Source organism: Pelobates fuscus, chromosome 13, assembly GCF_036172605.1.
Source record: "Pelobates fuscus isolate aPelFus1 chromosome 13, aPelFus1.pri, whole genome shotgun sequence".
In the NCBI taxonomy this organism is placed as follows: Eukaryota; Metazoa; Chordata; class Amphibia; order Anura; family Pelobatidae; genus Pelobates; species Pelobates fuscus.
This window is the reverse complement of record NC_086329.1, coordinates 27,128,592-27,149,076: the sequence shown is the minus strand read 5'-3', so window position 1 is coordinate 27,149,076 and position 20,485 is coordinate 27,128,592. Positions and strand designations below refer to the sequence as shown.

Sequence of the window (20,485 nt, the reverse complement as noted above, 5' to 3'; positions counted from 1 at the left end):
AAGCTTCAGTTGTTTTGGTGACTATAGTGTCGCTTTGAAGCCCTAATTTTATTATTTATGTGTAATGAAGCAGAACCCATAAATGAACATACTACCTGACACGGGTTCCAGTTCTTTAATATAGCTAATTATACATTATTTTTAATGCAGGTAATTTAGGTAGATTGAAACAATTTGGAAGAAGTAGCAAAATCGCTGACATTGCAACATTTTTTGATTACGTTTACAATTTGAATCACTGATCACATCCTTAGCAGTGTCATAATTACCTGCTATAGGCTTTAAGGGTAATTATTGTTAACAAATTAGCCATTGCAAGCCAAGATAAACAGGATTATATAGAGTGATAGTTTTTTTACATTTACTTATCTTGCCACTCTTTCTTCCCAGCAACAGCATTTGTTCCATTGTTGTATTGTGCTAATTGTGGTTACTATGCACTCTAAATTTTCCAAGCACTGTGTCTGGAGAGGTGTAACCCTAAACGGCATTAATACAATCAATCTACATAATGATCCCTCTTAAACTTCTTCAAAAAGGAAATTTTGTTCTTGATCTGTGACAGTCGTTCATTTGAAGGTTTGGCTCTTCCGGATATTGTCCGTGTCAGAAAAATGATTAAGATAAGCCAAAAAGGACACAAAAATAGGCAATCAGCATAATGGCAGAACTCAGAACTTAAATAATTTAAGTTACTATTTAGAGGAAAAAAACAAAGGAGTCTAGTGAGTCACCCTGTACTTTTTCAAGGAAGTTAAATGTGTCAAAACTTTTTTAAGTCCTCCGCTACATGTGAGCAGTCTATATGCGGCGGCGAGGCTCATCTTCCTGTCCGCCTGCACCTCCCACGCCTCACCCTTCTGTCAGTCCCTACATTGGCTTCCTGTAAGATATAGGGCTCAATTTAAAATTCTGGTTCTTGCTTTCAAATCTCTACATAATTCTGCTCCCACCTATCTATCCTCACTAATACACAAGTATGTCCCGTCTAGACCCTTACGCTCTGCTGAAGACTTACATCTATCTTCTGTCCATATATCCACCTCTGACGCTTGCCTTCAAGACTTCTCCAGGGCTGCACATTTCCTGTGGAACTCGCTTCCCTCCTCGGTTAGATGCTCACCCAGTCTCCACTCCTTCAAAAAAATCATTAAAAAAAACACTTCTTCATAAAAGCATATCAATTAAACTGTTAATAGCTCCCGACTGATTCCTCTCTTGCAACTGTCATTAGTCTAATACTATCCTTACCTTTTTGTGTCACTTTACTCCACTCTCTCAAGCATGTAAGCTCATTGAGCAGGGCACTCAACCTCTCTGTTCTTGTGTGTCCAACTTGTCTGGTTACAACTACATGTCTGTTCGTCCACCCACTGTAAAGCGCTGCGGAATTTGTTGGCGCTATATAAATAATATCATAATAATAATATTTCTAAGTTATGTTGTTTCTTTTTCTGTATCTACACCTGCTGCACTAAGTTATACGACTTTGCAGAAGTGCTACATATGTGGATGATCTGGCAAAGGAACCTAATCTTATAACATCCACCTCATGTTATAAAGACTTTAAAACTTGTTTTTTTTTCTGGCACCAGACTTTTCATATTGTGTCTATTTACACATAATGCAGTGTAATTAGAGCATGCTAAAGGAAAAATATACCCTACTCTTCTGGCTCGATCTGTATACCCAGTAAGAATTATTAGATAATATTACGTCTTTAAGTCATGTGTTAAAAACAGTTATGGAGGACCGATGGTAAGAAGCCTTATTCTTAAGTTGTTTTCATTAGGATCTTTGTTGTTTCAGTATGAGGCCAAACATTTTTCTGGGAGTGGCGGAGGGATCGGCGCAATACAAGAAGTGGTACTTTGAGATGATCATAGACCAGGTGGATCCATTTCTGACTCCAGAACCCACTCATCTGCGTGTTGGCTGGGCCTCCACGTCTGGCTATGCTCCGTACCCTGGTGGAGGCGAAGGATGGGGAGGCAATGGGGTGGGTGATGATCTTTTCTCCTATGGTTTTGATGGTCTCCATTTGTGGTGTGGTAAGTGTATTTTGATCTTCAACTTCTTCTTTTGATGAATGCTAATTTACATTAATTATTTGTATCCAAACATGGACCACCAACTGTTAGAAAATTCAAGATTTAATGCCTGTATTAAAATTGCTTTTATGAAGCAACACAAAAGCACAATAAATATTTTAATTATAGGGCACATTCCTTCACATACTATTGTTTGCGCTGCCTTTCAGTACCCTTACTGTTTTTTAACTTAAAAAAATTCAAATAAATGATTCAAATAAATGATCTGATTTTTTATTATTTAATACCATGCAACATGGTCCCTTAGATGCCATGAGTAGGCAAATCCCCTTATAGTAACAGGATTGTTAACAGGATAAAAAAGAGAATGCGATTACTTTTTGATTTTTCTAAATTAAAGGATTAAAACAGAGCATCTTACTTATAACGTAACAGAACTTAATTTCCCGCACATAAGCCAGTGTATTTAAAAAGTAACAGCTGTGTATATTACATCCATACAATCTGTGCCAGATTCCAAACATTTTACTTTTGTGATTGTGTCACCAAATTTCTGGATAATGTTTATAAAAAAGGGAGCCTTAACTATGCTGCACTCTACTTAAAGGGACACTCCACCGACCAAATAAAAACAAAATCTCTCTTTAGTAGATACACCCTACTTAAAAAATGCATTCCTTTATTTACGCATTTTTTTCATTGGGGTTATATGTAAAAACAGCATTCAAAAGCTGCAGAACCTTTGCAAACCCACCCCTTCCTAACCCACCCAGACTTTCTGTGGCTGTCCAATTACAGATTTTCAAATGCAGTGCAATGAGAAGTATTTGTAAGGCAGGTGTTCTGCGCAAATGCTCTCTCTTGGGTTTAGCCCCACTGAGCTAAACAAACCAGGAAGTAAAATGACCTGTTTTCTGATTGACAGCCTGGGGGTGTAACAAAGTTAATTTACAAATGTGCCAATTCCTATTCAAATCTGTTTATTTTGTAAAATGGATAAAAAATAAATAAATAAAGCAAGCAAGCTAAAATATGTTAGGGTGTCTGGAGTGTCCCCTTAACTTAACACTTCTGTACATTTCATAGTAGTACTTAAATCAAATTGCTAGCAATATTGATTCATTGATGTTCAACATGATAACTTCAGGCTTCCCAACTGTCTTGCTTTTGGTGGGACAGTCCCGATTTCAGAGTTCTGCCCCAATTAAGTTCCCTAATGTCCCACATCCAGAGACACCAGGGGACTATCCTCAGTCAGCACAGTGTGAGCGTATCATTAGAAATGCTTGCATTGTGCTCAGCAGTGCTCTCTGCATGAGCCTGAGCTGCAGTTATTATTTCTTGAACCTCATTTATATCTCTTAATGCAGCACTAGAAATTCAGTAAAGAAAACAAGGGATTATTTTTCAGTTCTTGCAAGGGATGCAAGGTACGCAATAGGTCACAATCACTCAGTGTTGTAGAAGGGCATTTGTGATGCTGAAAAAGTGTGTCTGAAATCCCACTACTCAATAGAAATCTAAAGGGGGAAAAATATCATGGACGTCACCAGTGACACAAGTTGCATCACTCGCTACGCCCCCTCAGAAGGAGGTATGTAACTATGTGTTTGTCAAACAGCACATAACTTTGCACACATATAACTTTTATTCTTCAAGGATACATTTTCTTTCCAAATGGAACTTAAATGGAATTCAGTTCAAAAAGATTGTCTCATAATTTGTGTTCCAATATTTGTAGGCAAAGTCAGTTGGCAAGTTTTGCGTTTTGTTGTAAATTGCATATTATATATTGTAATCCAGCAGTTACATTTTGACTGAGACACATTTGTGATACAGGAAAATACATTTTGCTGTCAAAAAATGTCTTACTTTGGCAGGCTAGATCATTTAATCCTATCTCTAATATAGCCACGGCTGACTCATCAGAACCACAATTAGTTACTTTGGCCATGGATTGTGGATATATATAAAGAAATAGTGTATTAAGATCTATTTGGACCAACAAGTAACCAAGAACTCACGTTTGTACATGTCTGTGTATATGTAGGAAATCCTGTATGCATTTCCACTCCCTCAACACATGCATAGTTACTGCACCTTATCTTTTTCTGGACTATTCCATGTTGATCTAGAATCACAGGCCAAATTATTAACATGAAATAACATATACTTTTTTCTCTGAAAATATTTAAAGACTGCAGCCAATAAATAAAAATACCATCAACAACAAATTTTCCAAATTATTCCAAAATTTCCAAACTGTTGTTTTATTTCCTGCCTAGAAACTTTATTAAGATTCAAATTATTTTTGGTCTAGCACCCAAATCAAAACACGGATCACTGAGACACACTGATTGGGTGCTAAGTATATTTGTTTTCTTAAAATGTACGGTAAACATTTTGTGAGCGCTCATTGGAATACTACTTTTCCGCTGTTTGTGTTGGTCCAATGCATTAATATCATTCATGTGCTGTTACTGTATTTCTTTCCCCTCAATGTATTGTTATACATCTGTGAAGAGTTGTGTACAGGTATGGCATATATGTACATTTACATACATTTTACCATTGTCATAACGTTTTGTCTGTAGGCCGGGTACCCAGGGCAGTGGCCTCAACTAATCAGCATCTACTGGCATCCGATGATGTGGTCAGCTGTTGTTTGGACTTAGGGGTGCCAAGCATTTCATTCCGTATTAATGGGCAACCAGTCCAAGGCATGTTTGAGAACTTTAACACCGAAGGCCTCTTTTTTCCAGTAGTGAGCTTTTCTGCTGGGGTCAAGTGAGTTTCTATTATCAGACATTATACTGTATTTGTCTTCACTTCACTGGCTCCTCATCATTTGTGTGCGCTTACATCTATGTGTTTAATTAGTTGGTTCTACTAGCGTAGTTACATAGGAGAAACATTCCCATGAGTCCAGAGGATTGGAAACTCATTATTCAAATGGAATAACAGTCGCAAGAAAGAAAAGCTATTTACACAATATCTCTTAACAATCTAATTGTGAGCAGGATCACATGAATTATGAGATTTTATATAATATGTGTTATCCTTTTATTAAAATAACTCACAGGGTTTATAAAGATACAAGATGCGTAAAGTTGATGCATATTCTCAATACCTCAGTAACTAGCCAACGAATACATCCCTTTTACCCAATTTATATTCTATTTTTATATGTGTAGTAGCTAGATCACCTGTCTTTAACCTTTTCTGTCCCATATGTCAGCTTGACCCACACAGAAAATATATACAAAATAGCACACGTTTAATAATCCACAGTATAACTAGAAAATAAAATAAAAGATATAATTGTTGGAAGAAAATACTAATAATTCTAGTTATTATATTACCTGTATAAACATGTATTATTTGTTGAAAAAGAATTTTAATTTTAAGTTTCGGAAACTTATAGGGGTAATATAAGTGCAGTCCTTTATTCAAAATGTAATGGAATGTTTTTTAGTCTAGACTTTATTGCACAAATTAGTATTATCTAGTGTATTGTTTTTTTTTTTTTAGTGTCTAAGAATTTATCCAGCATGTTTTTTTATAACTTTTAACATTTCAATAATACATTATAGAGTCCGTTTTCTTCTTGGTGGTCGTCATGGGGAGTTCAAATTTCTACCACCTGCTGGCTATGCCCCGTGCTACGAGGCTTTACTTCCAAAAGAGAAGATGAGAGTAGAACCTGTGAAAGAATACAAGAGGGACTTTGACGGAGTTCGTGATTTACTTGGCACAACGCACTTTCTCTCACAGGCCTCATTCATTCCCTGCCCCATTGACACTAGTCAGGTATGTTGCATTTAAAATAAATACACACACAAACAATGTCAGATGTGGGTGTGCATGTGCAGAAATTAGAGAACAGCATATTTTTGTTCTAGAACCGTAGTTTTTATAATCAATGTCCACGTTTTCAATGTATAGATATTGATTTGCTTTGATGTTGATATAAAAACATAACACATTCTGACTCTAGATTGATTTATTACTTTTTATATCCACTTAGATCGTTTTGCCTCCTCATCTAGAAAAGATCCGAGACAAGTTGGCTGAAAACATCCATGAACTTTGGGGCATGAATAAAATTGAGCTAGGGTGGATCTATGGAAAGGTAATAAAATGTTCTTGTTTCTCTCTGAAATAATGTTGAAGTGTTAACACTATATCATTCGACCATGTATTGAGGTACAACTTGATCAGCCTTGCACAAAGTAATGTAATCATATGTGATACACATGCTGTCCAATGTAAATTTAGTGAGTCACTGATGTCCACTTGTGTATGATCAAGAATAATCATGTGAAAGTATTAGGTCTTGCTAAGTACAATATCAGGATTCTTTCGGCACTGTAGATGGTTTCAACAACCTTTTCTCTCTCCATTAGGCATTGTTAGTACTGGAATTTAAATTGAGCAAACAGGAGATATGAGATACAGAGTTATTAGGCTATTGCTATGCAAAAGCGTTAAAGTAATAGTGTTATTGTTCATTGATTTTTAAAGAAAGGAGGCATTCACAATTCCAAAAGAACCTGTTGTTGAACTTATTTAAATGCTATTTTAATCAGTAGTTGTCAGCGTATGTACTTCTTTATTATTTTATTCAGAATGTGATCTTCCAGACATCTTTCAACTTCCAACTGGGTATGACTCTGTATTTAAAACATTATTAGCATTTTTAGAACACTCACATATACTGTAGCGTTTTACAATTAGAAAGGGGATATTTAGAGGTGAAGAAGGCCCTTTTCAAAAGAGCTTTCAAACCACATCACAATTGATGATGAATAAACCTTACCAAGAAAGGCACAATATTTGAATGTTGGGATGAAAACAGAATTGAAAGGGTAAAAGTATAATTCCGTCCATAAATTACTTTGTTTTCATTCAGAATTCACCAAATAATCTCCAAGCCACTTTCACTTGTGATTTTTTTTTTTTTTTTTTTTTTTTTTTTTTTTTTGTCAATCTGATTTTTATTAAGGCATATAGTATGGGGTACAAAAGAGAAGACGGAGGTAACGTTAAAGCAAGTTACATTATAGGGTTGGTATAACAATACACATAGTTAACGTACATATCCAGATTATCAATGCCTAATTTTTTTTATTTTTGCAACGTAGTTAAGCTCCAGTTTGGAAATACAAGCTAGGGATCGTAGGATCCTGATTAGAATCTCGCTAGGTCATGCTAGCCAGGAGGCCGGTTACATATATATAACAAAAAGAAAAACAAAACATTAGTTACTTGTGCTAAGTACATGCTATCTACAGTGTGCGCGCAGGTCTGGCTAGTTTAGCTTTAGTGGTACTGGTCAGGCAGGTTAAGCTATGCACAAGTTACAACATTGTTAAACCATGTGAGCACAGGTGTTTTGTCAGATTTCGTCGTGGGAATACATAGAAATTTCAGGCTTTAAAACAGTAATAAGGTAGTTGAAACACGCTAGGCTTGGCATATTTAAGATTGGTCCAGTAGATTAATAAGATAGGGCGCTTATAGTGTCGAACACAGCGTTTTTCAATTATACACCTTTAAAATATGCAGTAAACAGGGTGCAGTAATATTAACCACAAAAACAAATTAGGCGAGTCAGTGATTGCGATATTTGGGAGGTCAGCATGAACTGTACCAGGGGTGCGAGGTAGTCCTTAGATCGTGCACAATGGCTTATCAGGCTGCCAATTTGGTGCCAGTGTCCCCATTTACCCGATACCAGAGTTCGGTAAGCTTTCGGTGTAGGTCTGTGGGCCGTCCGTGCCTATCTGTGTAGGGGTTACCCCCTGCGCTGCGGTTGTGCGGTTCCGGCTGTGCGCCATCGCTGGGTTTCGGTTACCCTCTTGTCTGTGTGTGGCTTGGACGTGCTGGGGCTGGGCAGGCATTTGTCCTGGGGCTGTCTCCGCCGCTTGTGGTCGCTTGAGAAGGAGAGTGCTGATGCCTGAGGTGTGATTCAGCGCTACCTGTTGCCTCGCTCTCTGCCTTCGTCCCCTTCTGGAGGCTGCCCTCAGGGCTCGCTGTGGGTGCTTATATAGTTGCCGCCTGGTAGCTGGTCGGACCCATAGTGCTAGTGCCTGAACCGCTTGGTTAAAGGGCCGAATCTTGTGCCGGAGTTGTGACCATAAACCAGAGCAGAGGCGGTCAAAAAACTCCTGGGTACTTTTAGGTGGGGTGGCAAGGGTGTTGCTTTTACCTTGTGCTTCCCCTTTTCTCCTTACTGCCGTTTGCATGTCATCGCTGTGTCGCGGCTGTAGCAGGCCACGTGTAGAGACACTGGGCTTCTCCGCCATCTTGGGCGCCGCCATTCTGCTTGGAAGGTCAGTGGCGTCTGCTATGCTGGCTTGCCTAGCCGTGTCCCGTGTTGGTGGGGACCGGGATAACCCCCACCGGTCCAAAGGGGGGGGGGAAGTGGCGTGCGAGTGTCTCCTCTTCAGCCTGAGAACCGGGAGAGCGGCCGTCTCTCCACGGCTCCCACCCGTGCAGGCCGCGGGTTGAGAAAGTGGCTTTTCCGCGGCGGGGAGCCCCGGGAAGGGTGTCCCCGTGGTCAGCATTCCCTCCTGGATGCGAGGGTGATTGTCCGCTGCCGGCACGATCCGGTGGTCGGGCGCAGTGCCCCGAATCAAGGCTTCAGTGCCGGGAGCTCCCGCCATGAGCGTCCGGCTTGCTCGGCTGGTAAGCTCCGCCCCTCTTCACTTGTGATTCTAGCATGACACCTCCTTGGATTTTTATAGAGGTTGCCCCATGATACAATCTTTCTCAGATTACTCACCTGGGTCATTTCAGTCAGACTATTTTTGTAAGCCAACTGGCAGGCAAGTCATTTTTCTGGGCCAACGGCCTGGACAGTGCAAATCACAGACATATCATGGAAATCTTAATCCGTTACACAGGAGAAACCGGAGACCTTTATCACCATATCGAAACCATTACTTTTGAATAGATATGTCGGGAGCACTTCACATTCTCTTAGGTTATAATTTCAGAGTGCTGCATGCTTTGCCGTCATCTCCTCCCTTTCATTACTTGATGGCCATTAGCAACCTGCAGTTCCTTTATTAGCTGATGAACCTATTATTAACATGGTGTAATTTAGAAATATTTGACATGTAAAAATATTCAAAATTCCACACTCTGCTGTAAATGCAAAAAGCAGAAAAACATTATTTTGTTTTACCTTGCTGATCTTACATGGAAGGTGTTTTGTATGTATAACTAACACTTAGAACCTATGCAGCATAGACTATTTGTTGTTAGGTAAAAGGATCATAGAGCTAAGATTGAAATACATTACATATATTGAAGTATTATCACATATGTTAATTGATTATTAGAAGAATATTGAAAATGTACAAGGAGCTTTTGCTCCTACTAATGGAATCAGAATATAATGTTGCCTTAAAGGGACACTGTAGACACCAAGACCACTTCATCTCATTAAAGAGGTCTGGGTGCAGTGTCTCTGTCCCTGCAGCTGTAAACGCTAGGGGTGTCTCCTGGCCTTTCACCGAGTTTGACTCTGTGAAACGACACTGCATGTTCTCACGCTTTGCATGAGTAGGTCCAGCATCTTCTAAAACCCCATAGGAAATAATTAAGTCAATGCTTTCCTGTGAGGGAGATCTAATGTGCGAGCGGTGCTTGCTGTGCATGCGCATTAGATCCTCACCTTCATCTGATGTCGGTTGAGTAGGAGTGCAACCAAACGTCGAGGTACTTCAGCGCTTGCATCACGTAATTTTTTTAAACCCTTTATTTGCCACTGTGGTGTTGCTGGGGGGAAAGGAACCCTTTAGTGTTAAGAATACATCTTTGCTCTCAAGCTTTGTCACATTGTACATTAATACAGCGGTGAAAGTGTTGGTCTATATTGCTGAACAATAATGTGCAGGTAATAATTTAGGGCCATTGTTTTAAATATCTGTCTAGTATACTTTCAACACTGAAAACAAGATGTAATTAAATAGAGCACCAGTGTGTTGCACTTTTGTAACATATTTCCAAAACGTGAATATACTATATATTGGCTTTTGTCTTTGTGTAGGTACGAGATGATAATAAAAGACAGCATCCTTGCTTGGTTGAGTTCTCAAAACTACCAGAAACAGAGAAGAACTACAACCTTCAGATGTCCACTGAGACATTAAAGTAAGTTCTGATTTTCACTGTCATTTTGTCGATTGTTTACACCAAAACATGGTGCTGGTTACAGCTATCAAACCAATCCAATGTGAAATTGCTCTCATGCACAGAGCATCACAGAAATATATGATCATCCATGCCTACAGTATTATATATCTAATTGCATGCTACTTATAGGCACTTTCATTGAGATTCCAGCAACAGGAAGTCTACTCTTCCATATTAGTTCAATGTCAATACAACCTTGTACTTTTTGGAACCCAACCCATTTTTCGTGTTTGTCATCACAATTTAAAGAATCTTACAGTCAGGAACCATATATGCATCATGTTTCATAAATGGTCTAAAACGACCATGTCATGGAATCAAACCATGAACTTATCAATCTTATCCCATGGGATATTATGCTCTATCTTAGTTACGCTATATTTGCTTTATGGTTATTACACGCACATCGGAAAGACATTTTATTACAAATTGTATATGAATGTAGCAGCTGTTGTGACAAGGAATTCTAGATCCACCATAACATACACTGAACAAAATTATAAATGCAACACTTTTGTTTTTGCCCCCATTTTGAACTCAAAGATCTAAGACTTTTTCTATATACACAAAGGGTCTATTTCTCTCCAATACTGTTCACAAATCTGTCTAAATCTGTGTTGGTGAGTACTTCTCCTTTGCAGAGACAATCCATCCACCTCACAGGTGATAAGACAGCATGATTATTGCAGATGTGTGCCTTAGGCTGGCCACAATAAAAGGATACTCTAAAATGTGCAGTTTTATCACACAGCACAATGTCCAGATGTCACAAGTTTTGAGGGAGAGCATGCTGACTGCAGGAATGTCCACCAGAGCTGTTGCCCGTGAATTGAATGTTAATTTCTCTACCATAAGCCATCTCCAAAGGCATTTCAGAGAATTTGTCAGTACATCCAACTGGCCTCACAACCGCAGACAATGTGTAACCACACCTGCCCAGGACCTCCACATCCAGCATCTTCATCTCCAAGATCGCCTGAGACCAGTCACCTGGATAGCTGCTGCAACAATCAGTTTGCATAACTAAAGAATTTCTGCACAAACTTGCAGAAGCCATCTCAGGGAAGCTCATCTGCATGCTCGTCGTCCTCATTGGGGTCTCGACCTGACTGCAGTTAGTCATCGGAACCGACTTGAGTGGGCAAATGCTCACATTCGATGGTGTCTGGCACTTTGGAGAGGTGTTCTCTTCATGGATGAATCCCGTTTTTTTCTCTGTACAGGGCAGATGGCAAACATCGTGTATGGCATTGTGTGGGTGAGTTGTTTGCTAATGTCAATGTTGTGGATCGATTGGCCCATGGTGGCATTGGGGTTATGGTATGGGCAGGCGTATGTTATGGACAATGAACACAGGCGCATTTTATTGATGGAATTTTGAATACACAGAGATACCTTGACAAGATCATGAGGTCCGATGTTGTGCCATTCATCCACTACCATCACCTCACGTTGCAGCATGATAATGCATGGCCCTATGTTGCAAGGATCTGTACACAATTCCTGGAAGCTGAAAACATCCCAGTTCTTGCATGGCCAGCATACTCAACAGACATGTCACCCATTGAGCATGTTTGGGATGCTCTGGATCAGCGTATATGACAGCGTGTTCCAGGTCCTGCCAATATCCAGCAACTTCGCACAGCCATTGAAGAGGAGTGGACAAACATTCCACAGGCCACAATCAACAACCTGATCAACTGTATGTAAAGGAGATGTGTTGCACTGCATGAGACAAATGGTAGTCACACCAGATACTGACTGGTTTTCGGATCCTCCTGGACCCTCGCAATACAGTAAAACTGCACATTTTATAGTGGCATTTTATTGTGGCCAGCCTAAGGCACACCTGTGCACTAATCATGCTGTCTAATCAGCATCTTGATATGCCACACCTGTGAGGTGGATGGATTATCTCGACAAAGGAGGAGTGCTCACTAACATAGATTTAGACAGATTTGTGAACAATATTTGAGAGAAAGTCTTCGATCTTTGCGTTCAGCTCATGAAAAATGGGGGCAAAAACAAAAGTGTTGCGTTTATAATTTTGTTCAGTGTACATAACTCCTTCATGGTTCATTGGCATGTTCGAAACATGAAAAATGTTAACTTTGAGATTTCAATGTGAATTTCAAATTAAATTTAGGTAAAAATAGCCAAACTAAAAAACAGCTATTCTTCAATTTTGCCTACCTTTGTGTTAAATTTAAAACTTAACTTTGAATCAACTAGGGATAACCACACACAAGAAGGATTTGGGAATTGTTATAGGCAACAAATTAGGCAGCAATATGCAATGTCAATCTGCAGTGGCTAAGGCCAGTAAGATTTTGTCATGTATAAATAGGGGCATAAATTCTCGGGATGAAAATATAATTTTGCCTCTTTATAAATCGCTGGTAAGACCACACCTTGAATATGCTGTGCAATTTTGGGCACCTGTTCTAAAGAAGGATATCATGGCACTAGAAAAAGTGCAGAGGCAAGCTACAAAATTGATAAAAGGAATGGAGCATTTTAGTTACGAAGAAAGGTTAAAAAATATAAATCTATTAAGTTTGGAAAAAAGGCGCCTGAGAGGGGATATGATAACATTATACAAATATATTCGGGGACAGTACAAACCTTTATCTGGAAATCTATTCATAAAGAGGGCTATACATAGGACACGAGATCACACATTTAGTCTGGAAGAAAGAAGATTTCATCTAAGGTAAAGAAAAGTTTTTTTACAGTAAGAGCAATAAGGATATGGAATTCTCTGCCTGAAGAGGTGGTTTTGTCAGAGTCCATACAGATGTTTAAACTGCAATTGGATAAATACTTGCAAAAACATAACATACAGGGATATCATTTCTAATTAGTGGGGTAATAGCTGCTTGATCCAAGGAGACATCTGACTGCTATTTTGGGATCAAGAAGGAATTTTTTCCTAGTTTGTTGCAAAATTGGAAGCGCTTCAGACTAGGTTTTTTGCCTTCTTTTGGATCAACAGCAAAAACGTATGTGACGAAGGCTGAACTTGATGGACACAAGTCTCTTTTCAGCTATGTAACTATATGTAACTATGAATTATCACTTTAGTGACTCACCCACCACTCAGATTGAGTATGATGGGCAGACTAGATGGGCCAAATGGTTCTTATCTGCCGTCACACTCTATGTTTTACATTCTATGAGTATATGCAAAGTATACAAACAGCTTACCAGCTGAATTAATGCTCCTTGCTGGGCTTTATAACTAGTAGCGCTGCTCTCCAGACCTCCGGAGTCCTCTCATCAAAAACAAGGAAAAATATCCAGCAGTGCATTATCTAGGCATCATGGTTTATGGACCATAACAAAAACTGTTTGAAAACATAAACATCTGTTATTGAAAATTATTGAACATGTACAGGGACGGGATAACCTGTGTTGGAGACAAAGTCTTCTTAATGTGTTTTTCACACTGTATTGCCCTTGGTCATAACATCTCATGAATACATGGTGAATCTGTCAGCCCTAAATGTGTCATGTATATGAGTAGGACAGGTATTCTGAGTCACTAGGGATATAGTTCTTTAACTCATATCAATGTTTTTCCTTAGAACGCTGTTGGCCCTGGGATGCCTCATTGTTCACTCAAATCAAACAGCCGAAGAAAATCTGAAGAAAGTTAAACTCCCTAAAAAGTATGTTTAGTGTTATTGCTTTTCTCGTATGAGAAATTACTTCACTGTAATTATCGTGTTCTATGTATGAATGGGAAGAGTACATTTTCCCTGTATTTCCACTGTGAACAAAGTAAATCTCTCCCTCTGCTGGTAAACGAGTAAAATTGCATGATTTATGTTATGTAGAAGAAGTTGTGTAAACAAATAATACATTAAATGTTAAGTGTTTGTGTAATTTTGAGCTAGAACATGGTTTGTTTATATATCAGATACACATTTATTACAGTCAAAATTATCTAATGGTTGGGATTGGGCCCTTAAAAGGTAATAAATAATGAATAAGGAAAAGGAAACTCAAACATTTTTAGCCCAGTTTTTGCTCATTTATAGCTCTTGTGATCCTCTGTAACATGCAGGCTACAAAGGACATATGAAATATAATTTTGCAAGGGAAAGGTTTACAAGAATAGGACATAATAGCATAGTATTTAAAACAATTACTTTAACTGCACACAGTCAAACTCAAGCCAAAAATCACTAAGAGCAATAACAACCCATTGGTTATGAAGCCTATAAAACAGAATTTGTCGCTTAAGCTATAGTGTCTGTGACAAACGTCGCTTTCCACAGACGTTTGCCATGGACCCCTGGAGGAGTGTGGAAGTTGGCCTCCTGCCTACTATTTTCGGCATAGGACCATGCATGCAGTCGGTTAAATTATGACTTCAAGGAAATTCCTGAACTCCTGAACCAATCTGAGTGATTATTGGATATGTTGGTCACCCAGATCAGGGTTATCAGGAGATGTAACTTTTGTGGGGATTTTGTGTGTTTACAGGTATTTTGGAGGGTTTGTAAAAATTGATGTTTTCTGTGCCTGGAGATAATCGAGTTTAATACAGTGCTGACTCAATTATCTCACAGGCACAGGGGAGGGATTGACCTATTTTGTATGGGAGTGACCTGAGAGCATGTTTTTACTGCAGTCTACTCTCAGGTCCAAGGGGGAGTGCCCCTTGCATGGGGATCTGCATATAAGGTCAGTTAAATAAAATAGTCCTTCCTCTGTGCCTGGGAGATAATTGAGTCAAGCACTATACTAAACTCAATTATTTCCAAACCCCAAAAACACACATTTCTACACAACACAGAAAGTACCCCCAAACTCTTGGAAACCCCACAAAAGTCATATCCCCTGGTAGCCCTGCTCAGGGGATCAACATATTCAAAAATCCTCCAGATCAGTTCAGGGGTTCGGGAGTTCCATGGAAGTCTTAATTTGACCAACCGCACACAAGGTTTATGCCCAGAAAGAGTTCCATGAAATTAGACTGTGTGGTCGGTCTCTTTCGGAAGTATAAAAACAGAACAAATCCACGAATGAATCCCCTAGCTTATAGGTAGCGTTCGTTTCCCTAGTTCGTGGGAACAAACCTACCGAATAGCGTTCTCCTGGCTGGTCGGTGAAAAGAAGCCGGTGTTCGGGAAGTCGAGTGTCTGATTTTAGGTTGAGAAACTCAACAACCAAGTTCCGCTGTCTCCTTTCGTGAAACCAAGATGGCCACCGTTTTCTCCTGCACGTGGCGTTTGGCTATACGAATGGTGGCTACACAGAGAGAGCCCTTAATTGACGGTCTTCTTTGAAGTTACTGAGTCCGGGGGTGGTCGGTGTTCGATAGTTTTATCTACCGAACGAAGAAAAATCTAAATTACTGCATACAAGGAGTAGTTTCTTCACAAGTACCTGGAACTATAGTGTATGGCTACATGTCTTAAATGCACTGCATTACCAAAAACATTGTTTCTTTGATAATACTGCAGCATGCTTTGCCACAAACACCTTATTTGATGATTTTATGTGCTTCATAGACAGTCATTAATGAATGTGTATGTTTGCAAATTATTTCAACAATTAAAGTATATCAGTATTATTATTTTATTATTACACTATCATACATGATTAATTTGCCCACCCCTCTTTCTTTTTTTTCTTCTATTATAGAAACATAACGTTTTACTGGAATAAACAACATATTTTGATACCTGTTTTGCTTAATATAACTGTATATTTTGCCATACATAATAGAAATAAGAACAATCTGGAAACACTACACAACAAACCGTAGCACTCACCGTGCAACAAACACATTCTGGAATGCACTTTTACACCACATCAGATCTTTATCAGAGTATGAAATATAAATTTGAATATAAAAATTGCTAAAATATCAGACTTCAAAAGCACAAATAATTAAAGTTCCTGGCACTTTATTATGCCTAAAAATATCTCATGAATTTAATTATACAAGTCAAAATGTTACGTTTGATGTGATTCAATTTAATGTTGTATATGTTTCTTTTTGACACAGTAAAGCTTTGCATATTTTTGTAGAATTTCTCCCATTTAAAAAAGGGCAAGTTTCGGGGGGCGGGGCCTAACAGCTAACATGGCCGGTCGCACATTTTATGAGCTCCTGCAGCATTGAACAAAAGAGCGAAGATACCGACCGATATACAAACACTAGCGGCAAACGGGGACCGTTACAAGACGCACAACGACATCAGGAACAAAATGATTCCTATCCGGTACCGGTGCGCCGCGGAAAATCCTAAACTGACCATGCGGCCTACACCAGAGCGGAGCCTGAGGACCGGGGGAGGCGGCCGATCTCCTGGCTCGGGACAAGCTCCTAAACCCACTACAGCCCTGCTACCCCCCCTCTGGACCGGTGGGGGACATCCCGGTCCTCGCTGGGGACGATTACCCCCACAAGCACACATGATCAAGCGACTAAACCATCAAACAACCCCATAGCCCCAGCCAAGATGGCGGCACGGACGAGGGTTGGGACCCAGCACACATGCATCAAGCCACCCAAGCACACAGGGGATTTCACTGACCGGCTACGCACTTATTTCTGGGCACAACTTAAAGCCCGAAGAAAAACCTACAGGCTGGCTATAAGGGAGGTGGCAGCGTGGATACGCCCGGCCACCCGGCGCATCCTTCCATGGAACCCCCCTGGCAGCGTCAGAGCAGCCCCCAGACTGCATCGGATCCGACGCTCAGAGAGGTGGGAGACAGTGCCGGGTCCCTCGAGAGCCGAAAATCACGTGCACGAGCCACGGAACGAGGCACTATCTACTCCTCGTTCAGTGGTCCCAACAACCAAAGGCCAGCACATCACTTACCACACAACGAGATGGCGGGGAAAGGCGACACATCCCTCGGGCACCTGCAATCCCTCTCAAGCACGATGTCTCCAAGATGCAGGTACCCGCCGGCGACTACACAAAGGTGAATCCTACATACCAGCGGCACCAACAAAGGCCTCACCAAACCTGCTCCCCTCCGCTCGGCACAGCACGACCCGGATCCCTGTGACTGAAGCCACAAAGCGAGAGACCGAGCGGCTGCACGGCAAGCGACCTCCCCACAGACTGGGTATTGGGTGAGGAAAGGCGAAGACCTGACGTGCCTGACAGCATACTGCGGCGAGGATGCTGGCACAGGGGACATTGCAGGCCATATTTAAAGTGGTGGACTCCTGCTCCTCATTGACTAGTAAATTCTGACGTACGAAAGCACAACCAAACAGAATGCCAGTTCAGCTCATATGCGATGCTAGTTTATACTGCTGTGCCCTTGGGCCCAGTTGGATAAATATTCTAAAGTTTATCTATAGATCTATACCTAAACATGTCTTTCTCGTTGTTCTGGGACCAACTAAACTCATATTGCATTGCCTAGCCATGCAGGGTATTAGCTATACAATCATACAACGCATGGACTTAAGTCACAGCTGTGAATAGGTCTCCCTTCTGGCAATGCCGTGCATTTAACTCCACTGTCGGCATGTCCATATTTTCCTATCTCCCGCTGGGACTGAGTTACTTTCTAGCTAATTGGGGGGCCCCCCTAAGGGTCAAAACTCGTAGAAAAGATATGTCTCACTCTCCATGTAAAATACTCATGTCATATAAGGCCCTGTTTTAAGCCTGAATAATCTACCTTTTACTCACGCAGGGTCTCACGCTCACGCTCTAGTTTTACAATACAATCTACAATTCAGCCTGTTTCTTTATGCTAAAAAAAAACACCAAAAAAAGTGCAATTGTTTCATAAGTCATGGCAATGTATGCAAATGTTTGACCATAATAAGCTTATGGATGCTGTCGTGGCTATGTAAGCTTGTATGTCAGCTTGTATGTTATCCTTTTATTGCACACTAAAATAAAGAATTAAAAAAAAAAAAAAAGGGCAAGTTTCATTTAAATGCAGACACTATTTCTTTACATATCCTGGAGAATAACAATTTTATTTTAAACTCCCCTGTTAGGAGATTCATGAGATTTTTAATTAATTAACTAGCACAGTGGGAAACACTCAATTCTGTTACATATAATTGAGCAGATGTGCACATGAGCAAGATAGCAGCGAGGAAATATTATCAGATTTCATGTCTTCTAACTGGAATTGTTTGGTTTGCAGCTATGTGATGTCCAATGGGTACAAACCTGCCCCACTGGATCTCTCTGATGTAAAGTTGTTACCAGCGCAAGAAGTTCTAGTTGATAAGCTTGCCGAGAATGCACACAATGTTTGGGCAAAAGATAGAATTAAACAAGGATGGACCTATGGCATCCAGCAGGTGAGATGAACATAAGGAAATGTTTACAGACAGCATATAGTCATAGTGAGCTCCACTTTAATGTTAGATACGCTTGATAGTGTCTTTTGTGTTGTGACTGTGTCAAGAAGACTGTGTCTTAGTTTAATAGTACCTCTTTTCTTATACAAAAATTAGTGCATTTTCTCCACATGTCAAATAACACTTTGTCCAATTCCCTTTTATTGTTCAACTTCATTGGCATGTTATTGTCTGCATGATTGTTATCTATGGCACTGCAAAAAAAGAAATGGCAAAAAAAAATAAAAAAATATTGGCTATAAAAATATACTTGTAAATATTTTGATGCATTCAATTTTTACTCCCTTAAAATCCCAGTAGTTGGAAAATAACAGATTATCTTGCTGTATGCAGTTGTCTGCACAACTCCTTTAAGGCATTGACGCCCATTATTAATTGTTTCTTTCATTAGCTTTAGTGTTATTCGTTTAATGTTTTTATTATCTTTAATATGATCCTGTGTTTGTATATTTCTTGCAGGATCTAAAGAATAAACGCAATCCACGCTTGGTGCCATATGCTTTACTAGATGAACGGACTAAGAAATCTAATCGAGACAGCTTGCGTGAAGCTGTCAGAACATTTATTGGCTACGGGTATAACATTGAGCCGCCAGACCAAGAAATCAGTAAGGACACTCTGAACATTTCATCCTGGGCAAATGTTCCAACATATGGGCCTGTTTGCTCAAACGGGAATTGTAGAGAATTGAAAAGGGAGTTATCAAGTTATAAACCAATATAACCAAACTGGACATCTTCGCCAAACTAGCTATTTTCCAACTTGATTACTGTGACAACAAAATTTACATTCCAATGTCCATTCTCCAAAACAAAGAATAGACTTTAAAATCCCATAACATGCATACACAGATGACAGAGGTATGCATTCATGGCCCAACTCATTGTCTAAGCATATTTTACAATTTTAATAATAGAAAATAAAATAATTTAATATTATATTCTTGATATATTCTGTAACTAATTTAATACCGTTTAATTGTACATTAAATAAGGACTTTACACACATCAACCATAACTGCATTTGCTTTTGTAATAAGATACATTTTACTTATTACTTTCCAGAACACATAAATCTTGGATCAAATGTTTTGCAATTAACTCTGCAGTGAAGCAGCTAATTTCTCAGTATCATTACCAAAATGGCATTATTACGTATGTATTCCTTTCAGTTATGAATTATTTCCAGGCAGTCTTACTATTAACAAGGTGAAACTAAAATAAGTAAATGTTAGGTTTTATGATTTAGAATTCATTGTAACAGTACCGTAAGATGAATTTAGGCATTAGCCTAGAGATCTAGACCAAAGAAAGTGCTTTGTAGAGTAATTGGCCAGCCAGAAGATCAAATGATCTCACCAACTCTCCTACACATTTGGCATATAACGGTCCCTGTTGATCAGTACTCTCGTAACTGGTTACACAGCCAGAACTCTAAATTGTGCAGGAGGTCAGGATTTAAGGAAACAATGACCTTGAACAACATCTGCCACATACGTGTTGCTCCCCACATAATTTTACATGCAGTCACACACAACTACCATCTCATATACAACCCATGCATCAAACCTTCTCACCACATGCAAAATATGAATGCGGCTGAAGGTAGATACTCTAGCAGGGCAAATTCAATTTTGCAGAGGGTAGTAAAATTCCTCTTACCAGAACTATTTAGAATTGTACAATTAGTTTTACATGCTAGCCTAATGCATTTTTGAAAAGCAATTCATCTCCCCAGGTACAGGGCTACCTATTTAGTGTCTGTATATGTGTTGGGCCTAATGTTGTGGAGCGGACTCTTTGCCTGGAACATACAAATATATATTTTTTATTTTAAGATTTTTAAAAAGCAGTTTGTTTATGTG

The 20,485-nt window shown here is 39.5% G+C and overlaps 1 protein-coding gene across 4 annotated transcripts in view; it reads left to right on the top strand.

Annotated features, from left to right (window-relative positions):
* RYR3 (ryanodine receptor 3) overlaps positions 1-20,485 on the top strand; it is a 477,900-nt gene that overhangs the window by 215,365 nt on the left and 242,050 nt on the right. For all 4 annotated transcript variants that reach the window (XM_063439165.1, XM_063439168.1, XM_063439167.1 and 1 more), the window contains exons 18-25: positions 1,810-2,051; positions 4,646-4,838; positions 5,645-5,861; positions 6,079-6,183; positions 10,111-10,214; positions 13,844-13,927; positions 18,402-18,561; positions 19,081-19,228. In XM_063439165.1, the coding sequence (XP_063295235.1) occupies positions 1,810-2,051; positions 4,646-4,838; positions 5,645-5,861; positions 6,079-6,183; positions 10,111-10,214; positions 13,844-13,927; positions 18,402-18,561; positions 19,081-19,228 (1,253 nt within the window). The remainder of the gene's footprint in view (positions 1-1,809; positions 2,052-4,645; positions 4,839-5,644; positions 5,862-6,078; positions 6,184-10,110; positions 10,215-13,843; positions 13,928-18,401; positions 18,562-19,080; positions 19,229-20,485) is intronic.